Raw genomic sequence first — 24138 nt, 5'->3', positions numbered from 1 at the left:
TTCAGCAATGAGAACCGTTGAAGAGTGGGGGCTGGATGTGGTCGGCCTGCCTATTTATGCCCCTCACACAATGCAATCTCATAGTCCCTACAATCCCATTGTCCATTGGACGTCGGAATTCGGCCCTGTATCATAACAAAAGGTCATAGGTTGATTCATACAGGTGGGCTGTGACGATTTCAAACAGCTCAGGTGGGTGGGGAACTAGGTTTCCCGCCGCATACCTGAGTATGAGTAAATAATAGAAATGGACATAAACTTCTTATGTCCATAACTATTCGCACGAGCGATTAATACGCTCCAAACCAACACCGGAATATTGCTAATTAAATACTCTTCCGATGGGTACCAAACACTACTGCATGACTCCTGTTAGACCCTTCCTACGATACAAAGAGGGATTCCTCAGCTCAGGGACATTCTATGTTAACCAAACTTTCAGAAACTATCAAAGGGATCATGATCTACAAACTACATTAATACTGAAAATATGTAACGAATGAGTCGCACGCTACGATTACATAAACTCTACCGTAAATACGCATACCGTGCGCCCGCGGGTGCACGCTATTGCGGGTATGCGCCTTCACGGGAGAGCGTACGCATGCGCAGCGCAGACCAGTGTGCGGTGCAAATATGGCAACGTGCATAGGGATATTTTTCTGACTTTGACACTGGTATGAGTCTTACCCGGGATTCAAAATCCTTCCTATTTGTGTCAGCTCTTCCGGGCACAGTATCCTAACTGAGGTCTGGAGGAGGGTCTTAGTGGGAGGAGCCAGTGCACACCAGGTAGTCCTAAAGCTTTCTTTAGTTGTGCCCAGTCTCCTGCGAAGCCGCTAATCCCCATGGTCCTTACGGAGTCCCAGCATCCACTACGGACTACGAGAAATAGATTTACCGGTGAGTAAAATCTTATTTTCTTTATTGTGTTTTCTCAAAGGTCACTGTATTTTTGTCACTATTTTGCCCTGATGTCATTTAGTTAGCTTGGTAAAGTTCATAGTGTGGTTGGTGTTGTTTTGTGAATCTATTTTTTTGTTTAGGATAACAATTAATGTGTAATGTTCTCCTTATCATTTTATTTATGTTGGTTTTTTTTTAATTGTGTAAATTACCTTTTTTTTATTTCTTTTGAATTTATGTTTGGCTTGTGCATCTGTTTACATTACAAATGACACAACATATGATCCTAAATTACGTAAGCTTTCTGACTTTGTGTAGCTGATTGATTTGGCAAAATGTGGTGAGTAAACAGATGTTTAGTTTTTTTTGTTTATTTGTTGTGTTTGTTGTTTCTCTCTCTCTCTCTCTCTCTCTCTCTATATATATATATATATATATATATATATATGTAGTATTTTGACAACACATGTAAAATATACATATATATATATATATATATTTTTTTTTAATATATATATATATATATATATATATATAAACAGAAAAGTGGTACCCTTAGGCGCTACGTGGAATAGAACAAAGCTGCAACCTAGACGAACCCCCTGTTAGATGGGGCCCTAAGATATCAAAACAAACAATACAAGTCTAAGTGCGCTAATGGATAGTACTGTGTATCACATCAAAACAGATTTAAAAGATTCAACTTTCAGTTTTTAATACATAAAAGCCACGATAACATAAAACATCTGTGAGCATATTAACATCTTTTTACAGAATGTATAAACAATGTATACAAACAATTTCTGTCAGATGGAAAGTTCAGATGAAACTTAAGATTCGTAACAAATCTTCCTTAGTAGCATAGAATACAGATGAAATACAGTATTTGAACACAACCCAACGCGTTTCGTCCCTAACTGGGACTTCCTCAGGGGTAATATCTAAATGACAGAATACAGTCACTACGCAATCTTTATTAATGTGCAATTAGACAATGAATAGCTAACATAGCTATACATACCAAGTGCCAGATGTTTTTAAAGATAATCCAAAAGTATGTAAAAAAGCTCACTGAATATATCAATAAAAGCAGGCAAAAAACCTGTTAAAAATAAAAAAAGAATAGTATATATAAGATTGAATGTTTGGGGTCTCAGATAAATATAGGAACAAGACAACAAGATGAGGGAGGATGGGAATGATACATACCGAAATGACTGGGGGAAGGATTCAATATTATGAAGCCTCCAGTCACAAGGGATCCAGAAAACAAATGGTCAAACAGGTGACCTAAATTAAGAAAAACAGGTCCAGGGCTTAATGGACAAAGGCCTTAACAAATTATAATTCTTTGCACAAAAAGACTGGGGCCAGGAGTTTATACGTACCCGAATAAAATGTGGTTTATAGTCTATCACTGACTCTATAAACCAATCCCCAATAAGAGTAAGACCGCTCAGCAGTGGGTCAACCTATAATAATTTATAGATAATGTTCAGTTGTTGAATATACTCTAAAAGTTATATTCCCAAACTGCATTAGAAATCACTGAATTCCATTAGCATAATATGCATATGAATCCCAAAAATATGTAGAAGCAAAATTTGAACAATTATATTCCCAGACTACATAAGTAAGTAGCAAGATTGGAACAAGTACTTCATGTTTACCAAAAAATATGACTGGAGTATATATTAACAAAATCAGCAAATAAATGATATGCATATAAAAACAGGGTATTTAACATTCAAATTCCCAGTGGTATTATGTGAAGGCAAACAAGGTCCAATAAATACTCACAGCCAAATTGTGTAGTGGTCATCTCAGAGTCCAAAGTGATAATGAAAGGGCTAGACCTTAGTGGGTATTTATACCTGATACCCTATGACATCACTTCCTTCAATTATTAAGTGTTAAAGAAGAAAAATAAATATTATACCCAGCGCAAACATTCCCTAGAACGTGGAGGTGAATGTTTAATATATGTGTGGCACGATTTAAGTAGATTTAATGAAAGAATAAACAAGTATATAAGCTTATAAGCTTAGTAGAAAGCCCGTGGAACGCAAACCGCGATGCGTTCCAAGGGCCGGATGTCGCGTGACCGTGGCCTCCGTAACCGGAAGCGCCGAGCAGACAAGTGACTGGAGGGGGCCGCACCAGCCAACAGACTGCATGTGTATCATGCGGCTCTCTGATCCTTATGATGCGTGCCTAGTTATGTATGCGTGGAACGCATACACAGACTGCGCTCCACTGCAACCTAGCAACCATAGTGTAGTGCACGTAATACGTGACATAAACGATGAGTAGGTGAAAATAGAATAAACTAAAACCTATACTGACTAACCTACTTCATTAATCAGAATAGGGAGTGTGTATTATTTAAAACTAACTTCAAAAGTCACTAAATAATATACAAGTGTTCTAAGTATATTAAACTAAAACTAATATCATAAACTGGGGTGAGGGCTAGGAGTAAGGTACTACGGGTACCTAAGGGATTATACCCAGCGCAAGCATTCCCTAGAATGTGGAGGTAAATGTTTATTAAATGTGTAACCTAATTTAGGAAGAGTTAAGAAAGAATACATTTATACCAGTGCATGAACTTATAAAAAGCCCGTGGAACGCAAACCGCGATGCGTTCCAAGGGCCGAAAGTCACGTGACCGGCGCCTCCGTGACCGGAAGCACCAAGCAGACATGTGACTGCCGGGGGCCACGCTAGCCAGCGGACTGCATGTGTATCATGCGGCTCACTGATCCTTATGGTGTGCGCCTAGTATTGTATGCGTGGAACGCATACACAGACTGTGCTCTACTGTTCCCTAGCGACCAATCCATAGTGTAGTGCACGTATACGATGGACAGGTGAAAATTAAAAAACTATGACCTATACTAACTAGCCTACTCTATTACTCAGAATAAAAGTGTATAGACTAACCACAAAAATAACTATATAATTTAGGTGTGTTCTATAAAAATTATATTAAGAACCAATATTATACACTAAGGTGAGAGCTAGGAATAAGGTATGGGAATAAACTAACTAGGCAGGAATATGACCATATGAGATGTCATTCACTACAATTAAATATAAAAAAAAATGTAATATGTAATAAAGAAATAAAGGTATCGAATAAAAATTGAGTGTTAATGCTTAAGCGATAGGTGGAATAGAGACAACCCAATAATTGAAGGAATATAATCTGATTATAAATGTGACTGTGGGGACATATTTTGCCTGCACATTTACATTGTTTAACTGGGTAATATACATCATACATTGTAACACTCCACTATACAATAGTATGCAACATATTATGATCGCAAATCTATGAACAGAACAATTGTATGAATGTATGAAAATTATGATCCTAGCCTCAGGGGCTAATTCACAGTTAAACCCAAGTAGAACTAAATAAAGGATACCACATCTATACCTTCGTTGAGGCCATGGGGAGCGAAGGTGTTTAAAGTGAAAATCCAAAAGCTCTCCCTTTTTGCTAAAAGCAAATCCCTGCTTCCACCTCTTACTGGCTCCTTAATATGTTCCAAAACTGTAAATTTGAAGTTAGATAAATTGACACTGGAATTGTGTTTTTCAGAAAAATGTCGGGGTACGCTGTGATTCTTCACTTTATTTTTATGCTTCGCATATGTTCCTGTATGCGGAGTTTGATTTGTCGTTTTGTTTTACCGACGTAAAACATTCCACAAGAACAAGTGATCTTATACACCACGTATTCAGAATTGCAGTTGACTGGATGTTTTAACGTATAAAGTCTTCCTGTATCAAGTTTATGTTTAAAGGTTACACGATCCATAAACTTGCAGCAGATACAATGGCTACATGGTGCACAGTAAGATTTTTTATCATTCAGCCACATAGTATTTGTTTCCTGTTTGGGAGCCTTTTGCGTCAGTTTACTCGGGGCTATAATGCTTCTAAGATTGGTGGATCTACGGAAAACCATCTTAGGCCTAGTCGGCAAATGGGGTCCCAATAAAGGATCTTTTAACAGTATCCCCCAATGGCGATCAAGGACTTTACAGATCATATGGTTTTCTTTGTTAAATTGTGTTATGAACGGTCTGGAATTACAGTCAGTTTTGACTTTTGGTTTGACCACTAGAAGTTCATCTCTATATATAGACACAGAGAGAGAGAGACGCATATGTTTATGATTAACAAACACAAATAAACAGGTATATGTTTGTGTATGTATATATATATATATATATATATATATATATATATATAACTCTATAGTGACATATTTCTAAAGCTACTTTGTTATTTTAATTACATTTGAACATACAAATCTACAATGCTCGAATCTACAATGCTAGTTAATTTAAATCCTGTGTGTGGACCCCAAATTTGCAAAAATAAGTGTGAGTGTGATTGTGAGTGAGTTTGTGTGTGAAAGTTATATTAAGTTTAATTTTTAACAACATTTACACTAACTTTTCGCAGGTGCGAATTAACGCTGATGCAAAATGTGCACACTGTCATGAACATTTATGTACACATATCAATAAAGTTTAATACAGATGACACCATACAATTTCAACCAATGAAAAAGAACCACACACACTATAAATACATGCCCATGTATGGGAAACGCAATTGGCACCATGCACGCAGCTGCTTTCACACGCCGGGAGCTGCGCGTGCTTGTCGCTGTGATGGACCGCCGCGTAGGCCGCGCAGGGCCCGTAATCCCTAACAGGGTTAAGCGCGAGGCCTACGGGGAGGTCCGCCGCATACTGCGGAGGAACATCCGCAGTCGGCGTAGTATCATACAGCTAGAGAGGCGGAGGAGCGACCTCCACCGTCGCACGCCAGAGCTGTTGGCGGAGCTACGCCGGCAAATACGCATACGGCGTAGACGCAGTAAGTTGAACACATGCAATTTGTTGACACTGAGATTATTTGCTGCAATTTAAATTTGTATATACATCACTTTTTGACTAAGAGGATCTATACTTATACATTTAGCAGACTGGGTAATGACACTATTGTATCAAAATACTTACACAAGCTTCAACATTGTGTGTGCTTATGGTTTGCAGTACTGAGTGTGTAGCAAAGTGCTTGTGAAACTGTTAATGTCGTTGTACTGAGTTGGTACACATGCTAGCGGCTGTACCAAATAACTTAATTTGTGTTTCTCTGACGTCCTAGTGGATGCTGGGCACTCCGTAAGGACCATGGGGAATAGACGGGCTCCGCAGGAGACTGGGCACTCTAAAAGAAAGATTAGGTACTATCTGGTGTGCACTGGCTCCTCCCTCTATGCCCCTCCTCCAGACCTCAGTTAGATTTCTGTGCCCGGCCGAGCTGGATACACACTAGGGGCTCTCCTGAGCTCCTAGAAAGAAAGTTTATTTTAGGTTTTTTATTTTACAGTGAGACCTGCTGGCAACAGGCTCACTGCATCGAGGGACTAAGGGGAGAAGAAGCGAACCTACCTGCTTGCAGCTAGCATGGGCTTCTTAGGCTACTGGACACCATTAGCTCCAGAGGGATCGACCGCATGGAACTGGCCTTGGTGTTCGTTCCCGGAGCCGCGCCGCCGTCCCCCTTACAGAGCCAGAAGCAAGAAGAGGTCCGGAAAATCGGCGGCAGAAGACATCAGTCTTCACCAAGGTAGCGCACAGCACTGCAGCTGTGCGCCATTGCTCCTCATACACACTTCACACTCCGGTCACTGAGGGTGCAGGGTGCTGAGGGGGGGCGCCCTGAGCAGCAATAAAAACACCTTGGCTGGCAAATATATCACAATATATAGCCCCAGAGGCTATATATGTGATAAATACCCCTGCCAGAATCCATTAAAAAGCGGGAGAAAAGTCCGTGAAAAAGGGGCGGAGCTATCTCCCTCAGCACACTGGTGCCATTTTCTCTTCACAGTGCAGCTGGAAGACAGCTCCCCAGGCTCTCCCCTGTAGTTTGCAGGCTCAAAGGGTTAAAAAGAGAGGGGGGGGCACTAAATTTAGGCGCAATATTGTATATACAAGCAGCTATTGGGGAAAATTCACTCAATATAGTGTTAATCCCTAAATTATATAGCGCTCTGGTGTGTGCTGGCATACTCTCTCTCTGTCTCCCCAAAGGGCTGTGTGGGGTCCTGTCCTCAGTCAGAGCATTCCCTGTGTGTGTGTGGTGTGTCGGTACGGCTGTGTCGACACGTTTGATGAGGAGGCTTATGTGGTGGCAGAGCAGATGCCGATAAATGTGATGTCGCCCCCTGTGGGGCCGACACCAGAGTGGATGGATAGGTGGAAGGTATAAACCGACAGTGTCAACTCCTTACATAAAAGGCTGGATGACGTAACAGCTGTGGGACAGACGGCTTCTCAGCCCGCGCCTGCCCAGGCGTCTCAAAGGCCATCAGGGGCTCAAAAACGCCCGCTCCCTCAGATGGCAGACACAGATGTCGACACGGAGTATGACTCCAGTGTCGACGAGGTTGAGACATATACACAATCCACTAGGAACATCCGTTACATGATCCCGGCAATAAAAAATGTGTTACACATTTCTGACATTAACCCAAGTACCACTAAAAAAGGGTTTTATGTTTGGGGAGAAAAAGCAGGCAGTGTTTTGTTCCCCCATCCAATGAGTGAATGAAGTGTGAAAAAGCGTGGGTTCCCCCGATAAGAAACTGGTAATTTCTAAAAAGTTACTGATGGCGTACCCTTTCCCGCCAGAGGATAAGTTACGCTGGGAGATATCCCCTAGGGTGGATAAGGCGCTCACACGTTTGTCAAAAAAGGTGGCACTGCCGTCTTAGGATACGGCCACTTTGAAGGTACCTGCTGATAAAAAAGCAGGAGGCTATCCTGAAGTCTGTATTTACACACTCAGGTACTAGACTGAGACCTGCAGATAGTGCTGCTGCAGCGTGGTCTGTGACCCTGTCAAACAGGAATACTATTGCGAACATAAGAGCATATTAAAGACGTCGTCTTATATGTGAGGGATGCACAGAGGGATATTTTGCCGGCTGGCATCCAGAATTAATGCAATGTCCATTCTGTCAGGAGGGTATTAGAGACCCAACACTGGACAGGTGATGCTGACTTTAAAAGGCACATAGAGCCTTATAAGGGTGAGGAATTGTTTGGGGATGGTCTCTGGGACCTCGTATCCACAGCAACAGCTGGGAAGAAAATTTTTTTACCTCAGGTTTCCTCACAGCCTAAGAAAGCACTGTATTATCAGGTACAGTCCTTTCGGCTTCAGAAAAGCAAGCGGGTCAAAGGCGCTTCCTTTCTGCACAGAGACGAGGGAAGAGGGAAAAAGCTGCACCAGTCAGCCAGTTCCCAGAATCAAAATTCTTCCCCCGCTTCCTCTGAGTCCACCGCATGACGCGGGGGCTCCACAGGCGTAGCCAGTTACGGTGGGGGGCCGCCTCAAAAATTTCAGCGATCAGTGGGCTCACTCACAGGTGGATCCCTGGATCCTTCAAGTAGTATCTCAGGGGTACAAGCTGGAATTCGAGGCGTCTCCCCCCCGCCGTTTCCTCAAATCTGCTTTGCCGACAACTCCCTCAGGCAGGGAGGCTGTGCTAGAGGCAATTCACAAGCTGTATTCCCAGCAGGTGATAGTCAAGGTGCCCCTACTTCAACAAGGACGGGGTTACTATTCCACACTGTTTGTGGTACCGAAACCGGACGGTTCGGTGAGACCCATTTTAAATTTGAAATCCTTGAACACATACATAAAAAAATTCAAGTTCAAGATGGAATCGCTCAGGGCGGTTATTGCAAGCCTGGAGGAGGGGGATTACATGGTATCCCTGGACATCAAGGATGCTTACCTACATGTCCCCATTTACCATCCTCACCAGGAGTACCTCAGATTTGTGGTACAGGATTGCCATTACCAATTCCAAACACTGCCGTTTGGACTGTCCACGGCACCGAGGGTCTTTACCAAGGTAATGGCAGAAATGATGATACTCCTTCGAAAAAAGGGAGTTTTAATTATCCTGTACTTGGACGATCTCCTTATAAAGGCGAGGTCCAAGGAGCAGTTGTTGGTCGGAGTAGCACTATCTCAGGAAGTGCTACAACAGCACAGATGGATTCTATACATTCCAAAGTCACAGCTGGTTCCTACCACACGCCTACTGTTCCTGGGGATGGTTCTGGACACAGAACAGGAAAAAGTGTTTCTCCCGCAGGAGAAAGCCAAGGAGCTGTCATCTCTAGTCAGAGACCTCCTGAAACCAAAACAGGTATCGGTGCATCACTGCACACGAGTCCTGGGAAAAATGGTAGCTTCTTACGAAGCAGAATTCCATTCGGCAGGTTCCATGCAAGAACCTTTCAGTGGGACCTCTTGGACAAGTGGTCGGGATCGCATCTTCAGATGCATCGGCTGATAACCCTGTCTCCAAGGACCAGGGTATCTCTACTGTGGTGGCTGCAGAGTGCTCATCTTCAAGAGGGCCACAGATTCGGCATACAGGACTGGGTCCTGGTAACCACGGATGCCAGCCTTCGAGGCTGGGGGGCAGTCACACAGGGAAGAAATTTCCAAGGACTTTGGTCAAGTCAGGAGTCGTCCCTACACATAAATGTTCTAAAACTGAGGGCCATTTACAATGCCCTAAGTCTGGCAAGGCCTCTGCTTCAAAACCAGCCGGTACTGATCCAATCAGACAACATCACGGCAGTCGCCCATGTAAACCGACAGGGCGGCACAAGAAGCAGGATGGCGATGGCTGAAGCCACAAGGATTCTCCGATGGGCGGAAAATCACGTCTTAGCACTGTCAGCAGTGTTCATTCCGGGAGTGGACAACTGGGAAGCAGACTTCCTCAGCAGACACGACCTACACCCGGGAGAGTGGGGACTTCATCCAGAAGTCTTCCAACTGTTAGTAAACCGTTGGGAAAGGCCACAGGTGGACATGATGGCGTCCCGCCTAAACAAAAAACTAGATATTGCGCCAGGTCAAGGGACCCTCAGGCAATAGCTGTGGACGCTCTAGTGACACCGTGGGTGTACTAGTCGGTTTATGTATTCCCTCCTCTGCCTCTCATACCAAAGGTACTGAGAATAATAAGAAAACGAGGAGTAAGAATGATACTCGTGGTTCCGGATGGGCCAAGAAGAGCTTGGTACCCAGAACTTCAAGAAATGATATCAGAGGACCCATGGCCTCTACCGCTCAGACAGGATCTGCTACAGCAGGGGCCCTGTCTGTTCCAAGACTTACCGCGGCTGCGTTTGACGGCATGGCGGTTGAATTCCGGATCCTAAAGGAAAAGGGCATTCCGGAGAAAGTCATTCCTACGCTGATAAAAGCCAGGAAAGAAGTAACCGCAAACCATTATCACCGTATTTGGCGAAAATATGTTGCAAGGTGTGAGGCCAGGAAGGCCCCAACAGAGGAATTTCAGCTGGGTCGTTTTCTGCACTTCCTACAGTCAGGAGTGACTATGGGCCTAAACTTGGGTTCCATTAAGGGCCCTCATTCCGAGTTGATCGCTCGCAAGGCGATTTTAGCAGAGTTGCTCACGCTAAGCCGCCGCCTACTGGGAGTGTATCTTAGCATCTTAAAATTGCGAACGATGTATTCGCAATATTGCGATTACAAACTACTTAGCAGTTTCAGAGTAGCTCCACACTTGGCATCTGCGATCAGTTCAGTGCTTGTCGTTCCTGGTTTGACGTCACAAACACACCCAGCGTTCGCCCAGACACTCCCCCGTTTCCCCGGCCACTCCTGCGTTTTTTCCGGAAACGGTAGCGTTTTTTCCCGCACGCCCATAAAACGGCCTGTTTCCGCCCAGTAACACCCATTTCCTGTCAATCACACTACGATCGCCGGAGCGATGAAAAAGCCGTGAGTAAAAATACTATCTCCATTGTAAAATTGCTTGGCGCAGTCGCAGTGCGAATATTGCGCATGTGTACTAAGCGAAATTTCACTGCGATGCGATGAAAAATACCGAGCGAACGACTCGGAATGAGGGCCAAGGTCCAGATTTCGGCTCTGTCGATTTTCTTCCAGAAAGAACTGGCTTCACTCCCTGGAGTTCAGACATTTGTAAAGGGAGTGCTACATATTCAGTCCCCTTTTGTGCCTCCTGTGGCACCTTGGGATCTCAACGTGGTGTTGAGTTTCCTAAAATCACATTGGTTTGAGCCACTTAAAACTGTGGATTTGAAATATCTCACGTGGAAAGTGGTCATGTTATTGGCCTTGGCTTCGGCCAGGCGTGTGTCAGAATTGGCGGCTTTGTCATGTAAAAGCCTTTATCTGATTTTCCATATGGATAGGGCAGAATTGAGGACTCGTCCCCACTTTCTCCCTAAGGTGGTATCAGCTTTTCACTTGAACCAACCTATTGTAGTGCCTGCGGCTACTAGGGACTTGGAAGATTCCAAGTTACTGGACGTAGTCAGGGCCTTGAAAATTTATGTTTCCAGGACGGCTGGAGTCAGGAAAACCGACTCGCTTTTTATCCTGTATGCACCGAACAAAATAGGTGCTCCTGCTTCTAAGCAGACTATTGCTCGCTGGATTTGTAGCACAATTCAGCTGGCGCATTCTGCGGCTGGATTGCCGCATCCTAAATCAGTAAAAGCCCATTCCACAAGGAAGGTGGGCTCATCTTGGGCGGCTGCCCGAGGGGTCTCGGCTTTACAACTTTGCCGAGCTGCAACTTGGTCAGGGGCAAACACGTTTGCAAAATTCTACAAATTTGATACCCTGGCTGAGGAGGACCTTGAGTTCTCTCATTCGGTGCTGCAGAGTCATCCGCACTCTCCCGCCCGTTTGGGAGCTTTGGTATAATCCCCATGGTCCTTACGGAGTTCCCAGCATCCACTAGGACGTCAGAGAAAATAAGACTTTACTCACCGGTAAATCTATTTCTCGTAGTCCGTAGTGGATGCTGGGCGCCCATCCCAAGTGCGGATTGTCTGCAATACTTGTATATAGTTATTGCCTAACTAAAAGGTTATTGTTGAGCCATCTGTTGAGAGGCTCAGTTATATTTCATACTGTTAACTGGGTATAGTATCACGAGTTATACGGTGTGATTGGTGTGGCTGGTATGAGTCTTACCCGGGATTCAAAATCCTTCCTTATTGTGTCAGCTCTTCCGGGCACAGTATCCTAACTGAGGTCTGGAGGAGGGGCATAGAGGGAGGAGCCAGTGCACACCAGATAGTACCTAATCTTTCTTTTAGAGTGCCCAGTCTCCTGCGGAGCCCGTCTATTCCCCATGGTCCTTACGGAGTGCCCAGCATCCACTACGGACTACGAGAAATAGATTTACCGGTGAGTAAAATCTTATTATTTAACATGGTCACTATCAATGTTTTAAAAACATGATGATTTTTAAACAATGAAAAAAAATAAAAAATTATTGCATATGTCATTCTAGGGCAAGCACAACGGCGAGCAGTGGCTGGCAGAAGAGGCCAAATTCAGGCCAACAACCATCTCCGCCAACCTCCCTTCTGTGGCCCACTCCCCCTCTCCGGCCCACTCCCCCTCTCCGGCCCACACCCCCTCTCCGGCCCACTCCCACTCTCCTTCACAATCCACCTCTCTTTCAAAAAACCCCTCTCCGGCCCAAACCCACTCTCTTTCCCAATCCCCCTCTCCCGCCCAATCACACTCTCCGGCCCAATCCCACTCCGGCCCAATCCCCCTCTCTGGCCCAATCCCCCTCTCCGTCCCAATACCTCTCCTTTTCACAATTTCCCTCTCTGCCCCCCTCCCCCTCTGTGTCCCAAACCACCTCTCCACCACCCTCACTCTATCTTGCTCAACCACCCTCTGTAAGGTCCTCCCCCTTCCATCCTCTTTCCCAAATGGACCCTCCTTCCCCCATCCTGACTCCTTCCCCCATCCAGTCTCCATCCCCCAGCCAAACACCTTCGCCACCATCTGAATGGGCAGCAGAGGCCACGGAGCCACTTGAGGGAGGTGGGCAAGTGGCAGAGGAAAGTAAGTTCACACACATTGTTTTAATTTGTAAAATAGTATTTAACAACACATTAAAATAAATGCATTGTTGTACTGTGGCCAATCTTTTGTGAAGGTTAAATGCTTATGTGGACAGGTTTGCCTGCACAACATGGTTTGTATATGAAACATTATATGGCAAACATTTAGACCCGAGTGGAACTTTTTGTGTGGTTTCAATTTTACAATAGTGCCTGGTTAATGCAATATTTGCACATTAAAGTCGCAGGAGTCAATTTGTTAGGCAGGCTAAGAACACAGTTATTTGTGTTGGGAAAGTTACACTCCTACTATTTATGCATTTGACTTTTTAAAGCTCTTAGACCTTATGTTGTAAGGCAGGCTTTCATGGAGGGTGGGCATGCTAGGATATGTGGTCCTTCTGAAGATGTGGATATGCAGTGTGATGATGCTGGACCAAAATAAAAATAAAAAAACTGCTTCACTCCAGATGTGAATGAATCCCTGCATGACACGACATATACTAAGATGGTATTACTATTTAAGTTGTGATGTTGCCCATAGCAACCAAGCAGAGCATACTTTTAAGTAATTTGGCACCTACTACAAGATAATATGTTTAATTTGATTGGTTGCTATGGGTAATGTCCCATCTAAAATCAAACTCCAATATTACTGTATGTATTTTTAATTAAAAAATTTGCTGAGCAAGCTTGTGTGTTGTTGTGCTAATTTTTTCACATTAATACATCCATTATGTAGTTACTTGGACATTAAAGCAGGCCTGCACAAACTGCGCACCTCCAGCTGTGGAGAAAATAGACATCCCAGCATGGCCAGACACAGCTTCTGCATTCTCTGACAGCACAACTGGGTTAAGGCATGCTGGTAAATGTATTTTCAAGACAGGTGGAGGGCCGCAGTTTGGACATGCCTGCGTTAAAGTGTGCTTTGTGGCTTGTTTGTATAATCTGTAATGTGAGTAAGTTAGTAATGTTTATTTGGTATCTTAATTTCAGATGCTGCTGTTGGAGATCCCATAAGTATGGGCCAAATTCTGGAGAATACGCGCCAGCAACTGCTTGGTTTACTACAAAATGTGGATTTACTCCAAAAAAATGTTTGAAAAAAAAAAAATGTTTAAAAAAAAATAAATATGTTTAAAACATTAATAAAAATATTTTTGGATTCAAGTTAATCGGGTGTTGTGTTTATTTATGCAATAAAGGAACTGCAGATTGGCTAGCATAACATTTTTAGCTTATACATTTCAGACATGTCACTTAAGAATGTGTTTGAAAAAACAACCTGGTAAAATAAAAAAACATAGGAGCTTATTGATTAAAAACACATGTTAACACATTTAGTCACACACTACACATGGACACTAAAACAAACTAAAAAAACAATTACCACATCTATATTTTAATTTTTTTTTGTTTAATGTGGATGGCAAATTATGCATACAAAGTGTTCTTCTGGTATTATTTGAAGACTTAATTGGTCATGACCATTAACAATCATTACACTAATTGGATTCCTAATTGAAGAAGGCTTGTGGAGCTTTATTTAACTTAAAATTGGAAAAAAAAAACATTTTGATGGGGGTAATTCTGAGTTGATCGCAGCAGGAAAATTTTTAGCAGTTGGGCAAAACCATGTGCACTGCAGGGGGGGCAGATATAACATATGCATAGAGAGTTAGATTTGGGTGTGGTGTGTTCAATCTGCAATCTAATTTGCAGTGTAAAAATAAAGCAGCCAGTATTTACCCTGCACAGAAATAAAATAACCCACCCAAATCTAACTCTCTCTGCAAATGTAATATTTGCCCCCCCTGCAGTGCACATGGTTTTGCCCAACTGCTAACAAAATTCCTGCTGCGATCAACTTGGAATTACCCCCGATGTGCGTTTTTTTGCAAAAGCTTGTGCAAATTTAAGAGGACTGTGTAAATCTACGATGAGTTAGGATTTTAACGATGAGGTTTGTGCTTATGCGATGGGTTCGCATTAATGCATTGTCATTTGGCTTACGCCTACTTTGTGTGCTACTGCGTACGAAATAGCAAAAGTACGTTGGGGGCGGATATTCGCTATTGTACAACGTAATCGAAATTTTGCGAATATGTTGTGCGAACGAAAAATTAGCGAACAACTCGGAATGACCCCCAAGATTGGGTGTCCTGCTTCAAAGCAGACAATTGCACGCTGGATCAGACTTGCTACCCGGCATGCTTATTCCACGGCAAGTTTGCCGTGTCCAAAATCTGTGCAGGCCCACTCTACTAGGTCAGTGGGTTCTTCTTGGGCGGCTGCCCGGGGTGTCTCGGCTTTACAGCTCTGCCGAGCAGCTACTTGGTCAGGTTCGAACACGTTTGCTAAGTTCTACAAGTTCGATACTTTGGCCTCTGAGGACCTTCAGTTTGGTCAATCAGTTCTGCAGGAACCTCAGCACTCTCCCACCCGGTTTGGGAGCTTTGGTACATCCCCATGGTACTAATGTGGACCCCAGTATCCTCTAGGACGTAAGAGAAAATAGGATTTTAATTACCTACCAGTAAATCCTTTTCTCGTAGTCTGTAGCGGATACTGGGTGCTCGCCCATTGCTTCGTTCTTCCTGCACTGTTACTTGGTTAAGTTTGGTTAGCTTGGCTTTCCTCTTGTTTGTGCTGGTTTGGAATCTCACCACTATCCTTATCTATCCTTCTCTCAAAGTATGTCCATCTCCTCGGGCACAGTTTCCTAGACTGAGTCTGGTAGGAGGGGCATAGAGGGAGGAGCCAGCCCACACTATCAAATTCTTAAAGTGCCCATGGCTCCTAGTGGACCCGTCTATACCTCATGGTACTAAATGGGCCCCAGTATCCTCTACGGACTACGAGAAAAGGATTTACCGGTAGGTAATTAAAATCCTATTATTGTCCCTTTCAGCTTTAAGCGCTGTACCTTCCCTTTTAATAGTGGAAGTCTCGTTACTGGCACCGTGGAGAGGACTCTGTTACAGTGTTACATATTTACATTCTTTTATCTGTATCCCTGAGAAGTCTGGGGCTCTAATTCTAAGTTTCATTTTATATTTATTTTTTACATAAATTGTCAATGAAATCAGGGGCTGCCACCAAGCAATATCTATTAGTAAAGATGTAACTGTGCATTGGCTGTTCACTGTCCCACCAATATACAGTACAATCTAATTATACTGTTATGAATTAGCTTCCTATAGAGTACAGAGTATGTTCGAGCACAAAGGCAACATAAAACATTGGTTGCCTACTCGGACTGTTTGCTATGGAACACAGTGTATAGTAGTAACCTATACAACACATTTTTCAAATTTTTTATCAGATTGTCGTTGATTTTGGCTAATTGTTTTTCCTATAAAAAGTTGGCCTTATCCAAATGAAGTACAGGGTGGCCCATAAGTGTGAAAATAACCTTATAAAAAGGAAATGAGTAAGGAAATATTAATCCATTGTCTACGCTTATGATATGGGAGTGGGGTAAATCTTTTTAGGGTATGTCACCAGTATGGCTGCCATCTTGAAGTTGGCCATCTAGGATGCAACGCTATTTTTTTAATTAGGAAGGTGGTCATATGTGTAGACATGGGATTAAGATTTCCTACCTATTTCCTTTTTATAAGGGTGTCTCCCTACTTATGGACCACTCTGTATAATAGTAAGGGCATGTCCTGCTGGGTATGAATATGCAAAGTAAAAAATAATTGTGTGTAGAACTTCAGAAAGTAACGTCTTTGTCCAAATGAGCTTACAATCTAAGAGATGTAGGGGGGCATTCATCAAAAAATTAAATTTCCAATGTGATCTGGGCACAATGTTGGCACCCAAGATCGCATTGCAGGATACTGTTTTACCAGTGCCATATATTAATTTGCACCCGCAAGAACAGGGGCTCTAAAAGGATCCTGTCCCTGCGATGTGCTCAATGTGTTGAAAGGGGTCCTGTGCATGTACGGTTCCGCTGACTGTACTTGCACGACGCCCAGTGCAGGGGAACCCTCCGCCTGCCAACTATGTGATGTGTAGCCCATAGGTTACAACGGGCTACCGCCATATTCAGATGGCGGTAGCTGCAGGGGCCAATCTGACAGCATGGCATCCCCCATAGAAATCTATGGGGGTTGCAACTGGCTGTGGAAATTGGGATTGTATCCGGTATTGGAGATATCTGCTGCTGTCCCTCAAGTGATTCATTTGGGGGATACTAAATATTTGTGGTTAACCCAACAGGTGTTTTCAGGGATTTAGCTGCAAATATTTATTGCTAAATGGGCTCCGTAGTGAGCAGTTGATACATACGATTGTGAAATAACAATTGTAACTGCTTCTTGGGAAGGTAAGATGCTTTATGAGCTGGTGTGACATGATTATCCAACCTAACCATGCTCCAGCATACACCTGACCTTCGTGACTTCAGAGGAAGTCCCATTTTACCTGGTGCTGTGCACCCTCCCAAAAAGCAGGGAATATCCATGTAAATACAACCTCGCTCATTACTTGAAATACTCATATCCCATAAAATGAAATCTAATTTCTGCACTCCAGTGAGATGTTTGCCATGCTTGTGTGTCTAATCCTTATTTGGAGACAAAAAAATGTTGCTTCGCTAGGAGAATCTCAAACTGTGACTCCATCCTGCTGTACCCAGAGCTGGCCATAGGCATAGGTATTATATGCAAATGTATAGGGCATCTGGAATGCATCCCGAAGCCTAGTGACAGGCTGCTTGCTGCCGTCCCCGTGGGCATTGGTGTACCCATGGTGTAAGGGGGGTTTGCCATGCTCTAGATCCCCCATCCACCCCCCAGGCCAGGCTGCGCCATCGCGTCACTATGGGTGTGTGGAGGTGTTAGCCATCAGCAACAGAAATTAGTCACTGAGAAGGGTGAGCCTGCTCTTCAGCTAGTGGGATTCCCTTCTCGCATGCAGCTGTACTCCTCAATACCAGACGTGACCTCTTGCCGTGTGACGTCGTCAGACCCGCCTGGGGGACATCCTCAGACTTAGCCAGCGTTCGGCAGCCACAATGAGGGCAAGGGAAGGCGCTATGCTGCAGTCATCATCTGAACCATCACTGCCCTACCCTTTTAAGGTTAGACACTAGGGACTACCCCCATACCTGATCCCATCCTAGCCAGGGACCCCTCTCCCTTAGGTTACACCCTATTCCTCTGTTGTGGGACTGCAAGTCCCAGCAGTATACATGAAACATGCTTAGACTTGTTCCACAGCAGCACATTCTGAAATCTAACACAGCCTGGATCCTGGATGGCACCTGGGGGTGCTACCTACTTAAGGGAGGGTCCCAAAGCACTCCTTATCTTGGGTCCCATTTAATTCCCCTACTGCAATACCTCTTTTGGACCATCAGCAATAACCAGGGTTATTGCACGTGAACATGCAGCATACCAGGTTGCAGCGCAGTCTGAAAGAAGCTAGTTGAAATAACCCGGGTCGTGTGACCCTGTATTTCAACATGGGTAGTGAGCAGTGTTGAATGTGTGTTCAACCCAGCTCGCTGTGCAGTGTAAATGGGTTTATGTGACCCGTTCACTGAATAGGAAGAGGAAGCGCTTGCAGATCATCTCATCTCCAAGCACTGCCTCGGAAGGCGTCGGCGGGGACATCAGCTAACTGGCAATAAGCCAGATTGGGCTGACAGTATGAAAGGGATCTCGGCCGAGTCACACCTGGGAAGGACCCATGTACAAATCCCGGGTGCTGTCTGAGCCAGCTCTGGTTGTACCTGGCTCGGATGAGACTGGATTGCTACTGGAGGTGCGGCTTCACTGAGAGTATAGAAAATATAAAAAATTGCAGTACACAATGGAAACACATTACAGTTTAAGGGCCTAATTCAGACCTGATCATTGCTGTGCGTTTTCCGGACCGTGCGGCAATGGGTAGCTCCCTGCTAGCGCGCAGGAGCTGCGCTGGTAGGGTGCTACTCATGAAGTACAAAAACATTGCCACTGTGCTTGTCCCCCCCAGTTACATTTATCCTAAAGCTAGTGTTCCTAATCTATCCCCAGTTATGCTTAACCTAGAGGTAGGGGGTACCAGAAAATAGAGCTCTTTGCGGCTCTGGGCACTGTTAAGGCGGTCCTATCTTCTGTCCTCCCTCGGGCCGACGGCAATGATATGTCATGACATCTTATGCCCACAGTAAACAGTGGCCACCAAGAACAAAACAAAGAATAGAACAGATGGTGGTGCGGCTGGGATTTTTAGAACTGTGGATTAGATATCAATATTTACAATAAGCAGCATAGATTGTAAATTCATAAAAGATTTTTATTCCACTGATAAAATCAAATATAAAATATAGAAAAACATGATGTACACCATATATACCTAAATCATACTTATAACTGATCCCATAATCTTAATAGGCCATCCGAAATAATCTTGGATAATATTATAACAGGAATATTCCTCTCAATAATATAAATGATAAAAAATCCGTTTTCAACAGTCTCTAAATGAGGTGCCGGCACCCTTTATGATTTCCCAATTATTGATTTAATGTCCCGGATTTGGGAATTTATAGCAGGTAAATAGCAATATATACTTTGGGGATTTCCACTTTTAGATCCTTTGTATCGTCTATTATAAGGGACTGTTTCCTTTAGCCAATTCTTTGTTTACACAACTGTGTGATCTGGATTTCATACACCGTGTATCTATAACTCCACGTGTTTAACCTCCTCATCCACTCTGCTGGCTCTGCCAGTGTTTTACAGCATTGGTGGTGAATGGAGGTGCGGGTGTACCTGTATCTCCACGTATTTGGCCTCCTCGTCCACTCTGCTGGCTTTGCCAGTGTTTTACAGCATTGGTGGTGAATGGAGGTGCGGGTGTATTTTTCTCCCCCGTGGTTCAGGTTCTCCTGCTGCAAGGAAACAGTCTGCCGTGAGCAGTGGAAATCACTCTCGTATGTCCCCCCACCAAGAATAGGATGATGGAAGCCAAGGAGAGCTCGGTATGCCACATACGTATTATCTATTGTGTGGGCAGCGCCTCAGTGACCAGGAGCCGGGTACTGCACTGTGACGTTATTGTGCAGCGTCTGCTTCCAGCTTCTGTCATTATGGTGTCACCCAGTGCGATCTATAGCCCCATAGTGGCACCAGAGGCAATGACTGTTTTTCTACATTTCTAGTAGTATTTGCTGGCACTCTGTGAATAAAGTAATAATGTTATGAAAATGGCAAGTTTTGAACAGATACCCTATTTCTTCCTGATGGAGAAATCCCAAATTATTCCTGTCAGTAAATGGAATGACAGTTGATAATCACGCTGTAAGCATCTGTCTTCGGACAGTAGAAATCAAATACAGTGGTGCTTTAAAATGTCACTCATTGTACAACATAATGTTATACGTGGATATAAATCTGTTTCCCTCTAATCTATCCACTTCATTAAGTCTGACTTAGTCATCCTATGCGTGAGTATACAATAATTAGGGATAGAATCGCATTGGAAATGTCAGTTTCACTGTCTTTGAAAGTAATGATGCAGAGTGAAGTGTTTCCAGCAGAATGAAGAGCACATCAAGTATAGAGTCATTTCTATTTGGAAAATGTGTTTTATAGAAAACAAGATACATTTAGTAAGTACCATCCAGCTTGTTTACTTGTAATTGTGTGTGTGGGAGGAACCACTGAATTACCTCCAAGAACGGACAAAGGAATGTGATTTATATTTATACTGTCACTGTACTGTGTGCGCAAATAACACTTGCTCGCTATAATGTACTGTGTATGGGCTCATATTTGTAGAAAGGCAGCATATTCCCATGCCTGGGGTCACAGAATTCCTGGGGAGACAGTGTGTCCCGTTAACATTTCATTTTTATTTTTTAAACATATTTTCTGCAGCGGGGTACACTGTGTTCCACAGGAAAACTTCAGGGTGTAGAGTGGATCTTGATCCAGAGGCACCAACAGGCTAAAGCTTTAGGCTGTCCTAGGATGCATTGGGGCCTCCTCTGTAACCCCACCTCCAGGCACTGTGAGCTCAGTTTCGAGTTGGTGCCTGTAGCAGCAGGTCACCTTACAGGAGGGTTGCACTGAGCAGCCCTGAAAAAGCTTTTTCTGACAGAAAATTTCTTCAAAATTGGGTTGTCCGCACTGTATGTCATGGTGACACTTCAGTGCTGCAGCTCCATCACCTCCCAAGTGGCGTTGCATACTCTCGCGGCTCAGTTCCTGGGTACTTGCGGCAGAGGCGCTCCGGCTGTAGGCACATGGTCGCAGATGCTCTCCTGGTTCGCGTGGCTGCTACGGGGAGGAGTTAAGAGGGTCCCCCTGATGGGACCCACCACTAAATCACGTTCCTGATTGCAGTCTAGGGAGATGGACTGCGACGCTGGCGTGGACACGGTCACCGAGCAGGGACCCCACTATATCAGCCAGGGCATAGGAGTACAGGTCAAGTATAATAACACCCCTATTGATAAGGCTCCATAGTACCGGTGGTGTGGTCCAGTATAGGGGAGTCGGCGCTTGACCTGTAGCCTTTCCCCAGCCCCGGGCGACATCTGCAGATTTTCCTGCCCTTGAGCGTCCTCGAGCTTCCTCACACACTCCCGCACTCCCTGACTGAGATGATGGGTGCCATCTTAGGAGTATAGCTTCGGCTAGTCTATGGGACTGCAGGGCAAGGTCTACCTTGTAAAGCCGCCTGTATACAGCGCTGTGACTTTACAAACACTTGAGTATTCTACATGTCTCTATACAGACAGCATTAGTTAAGAAAAAGTGTACCAAATACAGACTATATTGTACGAGTATTCTGATATATACCTCCGGTCTTTTCAGTGTTTCCCAGAGATCTATCACTACATTCTGTACCCGAGGGGACTAGGTGCGTCAGGGTCGTTTATATAGCGTGTCAGTATTTACCTATTCAGTGTATTCTGCGTACTCGGTCACATACTATCGGATTTATTCGCAGGTATTACACTCTGTCTGGCTTCATCGTGCTAAACCGCTCTCTGTTGCATTTGAGTACAATGTCTAACAGGAAGGGCAGTAAATCTGTGGACGCTCCTGCATCATGCAGAGTATGCGCCAAAGATTTACCAGAGGGGGAAGCTGTGTATTATTGTCTGTGTACCATGTGTCATACACCCTCCAGTCAGTCCGCAACTCCTGTATCCAATCAGGAGCCTCCCGGGGCCGCGTTCTCAAGCCTACTGGGTACTCTAGTGGAATGCCTAACGCCCCCTATGGGTACACCTGTACCATTACAGTCTCAAATAGACCCTATGGCAGGCATTCCCAACCACGGTCCTCAAGGCAGACCAACAGTGCAGGTTTTAGTGATATCCAGGCTTCAGCACAGATGGTTAAATCAAAATAACTGAGGTACTAATTAAGTCACCTGTGTTCAAGCCTGGATATCACTAAAACCAGAACTGTTAGTGTGCCTTGAGGACCGAGGTTGGGAAACACTGCCCTATGGTAATCCGCCTTGGACGTAAAACTTGTCTAACCAGTTGCAGCAGTTGACTCATTCCTTGGTCAGACAAAAATCTACCTCCGGTCACTCCCGTGTCGCGGGATTCAGTCGTTAGGTCGAGACAGATTAGGTCGACATGTGATAGGTCAAAAGGTCGACGTAATTTTTAAAAAAAAAACATGTAATTTTTTGGATTTTTCCATACTTGATGCACGTGGACTACGATTGGAATGGTAACCTGTGCTAAGCGAAGTGAGGCACCTTGCCCGAAGCATGGCAAGTGAAGTGAGCAATGCGAGGGGACACGGTGCACTAATTGGAGTTCCCCATCACTTTGCGAAGAAAACGACACCAAAAACAGTCCAAAAACTCTTGTCGACCTCTTCACCTGTCGACCTAGTACATGTCGACCTTCAGTGGTCGACCTAATGACTGTCAACCTAAATTGAGTCGACCCAGCGACCCATACCCCATGTCGCAGGGTCATCTAAGCGGACTGCTTCCTCCTCACAATCCACAAATCTCTCAGATGTTTCATCTGAAGAGGAGGGGGAGCATACTGTCCTGTCAGACACTGAATCAAGCGTTTCTGACAAGGATTCTACAATGCAAATTGACGTCCCTGCTCTAGTGGTTGCTATTAAGCAAATCCTACAAATCACTGATGAGAAACCCACTACTGTCACCAAGAAAACTGACATGTTTAAATGGCAGAAGGTGGCTAAAAATCTGTTACCCCATTTTGACCATTTGGTTGACATCAGGCAGGAACCCTGGTCTAATCCAGGGAAGAAATTCCCTCTCTCTAAATGGGTCTTAGTTTGCTACCCTGTCCCTGCAGAGTTATGTAACAAGTGGAAAAATTCACCGCCGATGGATTCTCACGTCACCTGCCTAGTGGTGTCGTCAACTCTACCCATCACCACTCTCGCTGCACTGAAGGAACCGACAGCTAAGCATGTGGAGGGATGCCTGAAATCTATTTACTCCCTGACAGGTGCTGTACATAGACCCACTATTGCTGCCTCCTGGGCTGCTAAAGGTATTAAAGCATGGCTGCAGGCATTAGAGGAAGAGCTGCCCGAGGACATATCTGACAATGCCAGACAGTACCTGTCCCACATCGCCACCGCTTCTTATTATATCCAAGAGGCGTCCTCTGAGGCAGGTGTGTTGGCGGCCAAGGCGTCGACCATGTCTGTCCTGGCTTGCTGTATTCTGTGGAGGTCATGGAAGGTGGACCTGGACTCCAAAAAGACCTTGGAGGTACTCCCTTTTAAGGGAGACATTGTTTGGGGAAGACCTAAATAAAATTGTGTCTAAACTGGTGGCTTCCAAGACTGCCTTTTTCCCAAACACTAATCCTTAGGCACAGACCTTTCAACCTCAAGGGAAAGCAAAGTTTGAGGCATACCCGAGACAATCTCGTGCTTCCAAAACCACTACGCCCAAGACGAAGCAGTACTGGGCAGCCCATCAGCCTGCTTATAAACCAAACAAGCCTGCTGCATGATGGGGTGGGCCTCCCCTGGGGGACCCTAGGGTGGAGGCCGCCTTCTGCAGTTCACCCAGGTCTGGTTGAAGACCACTTCACTCATGGATGCGAGAAGTTGTCTGTCACGGGTACGCAGTCTCTTTCAGGAGACATTCCCTATGCCAGTTTTGCACCACAGTCATCCCTTTGGATCCACTAAAGGCGCAAGCTCTGCAGCAGGTTGTGAGTTCTCTCTTGGATACAGGAGTGGTAGAGCCGGTACCTCTGTCCAAAATGGGC

General features: G+C 44.5%; 1 protein-coding gene across 2 annotated transcripts in view; it reads left to right on the top strand.

Moving 5' to 3' along the window:
- The window catches only part of LOC134928913 (putative nuclease HARBI1), a 30371-nt gene extending 16392 nt beyond the window's left edge, over nt 1-13979 (top strand). For both annotated transcript variants that reach the window (XR_010178124.1, XM_063924839.1), the window contains 2 exons: nt 12329-12897; nt 13896-13979. Coding sequence is in view for 1 of the 2 variants with exons in the window: in XM_063924839.1 (XP_063780909.1) it covers nt 12329-12841 (513 nt within the window). In the remaining variant the exon portion in view is untranslated. The remainder of the gene's footprint in view (nt 1-12328; nt 12898-13895) is intronic.
- Nucleotides 13980-24138: the final 10159 nt, after the last annotated feature.

Source organism: Pseudophryne corroboree, chromosome 5 (genome assembly GCF_028390025.1).
Source record: "Pseudophryne corroboree isolate aPseCor3 chromosome 5, aPseCor3.hap2, whole genome shotgun sequence".
In the NCBI taxonomy this organism is placed as follows: Eukaryota; Metazoa; Chordata; class Amphibia; order Anura; family Myobatrachidae; genus Pseudophryne; species Pseudophryne corroboree.
This window is presented reverse-complemented; position numbering and strand designations above follow the sequence as displayed.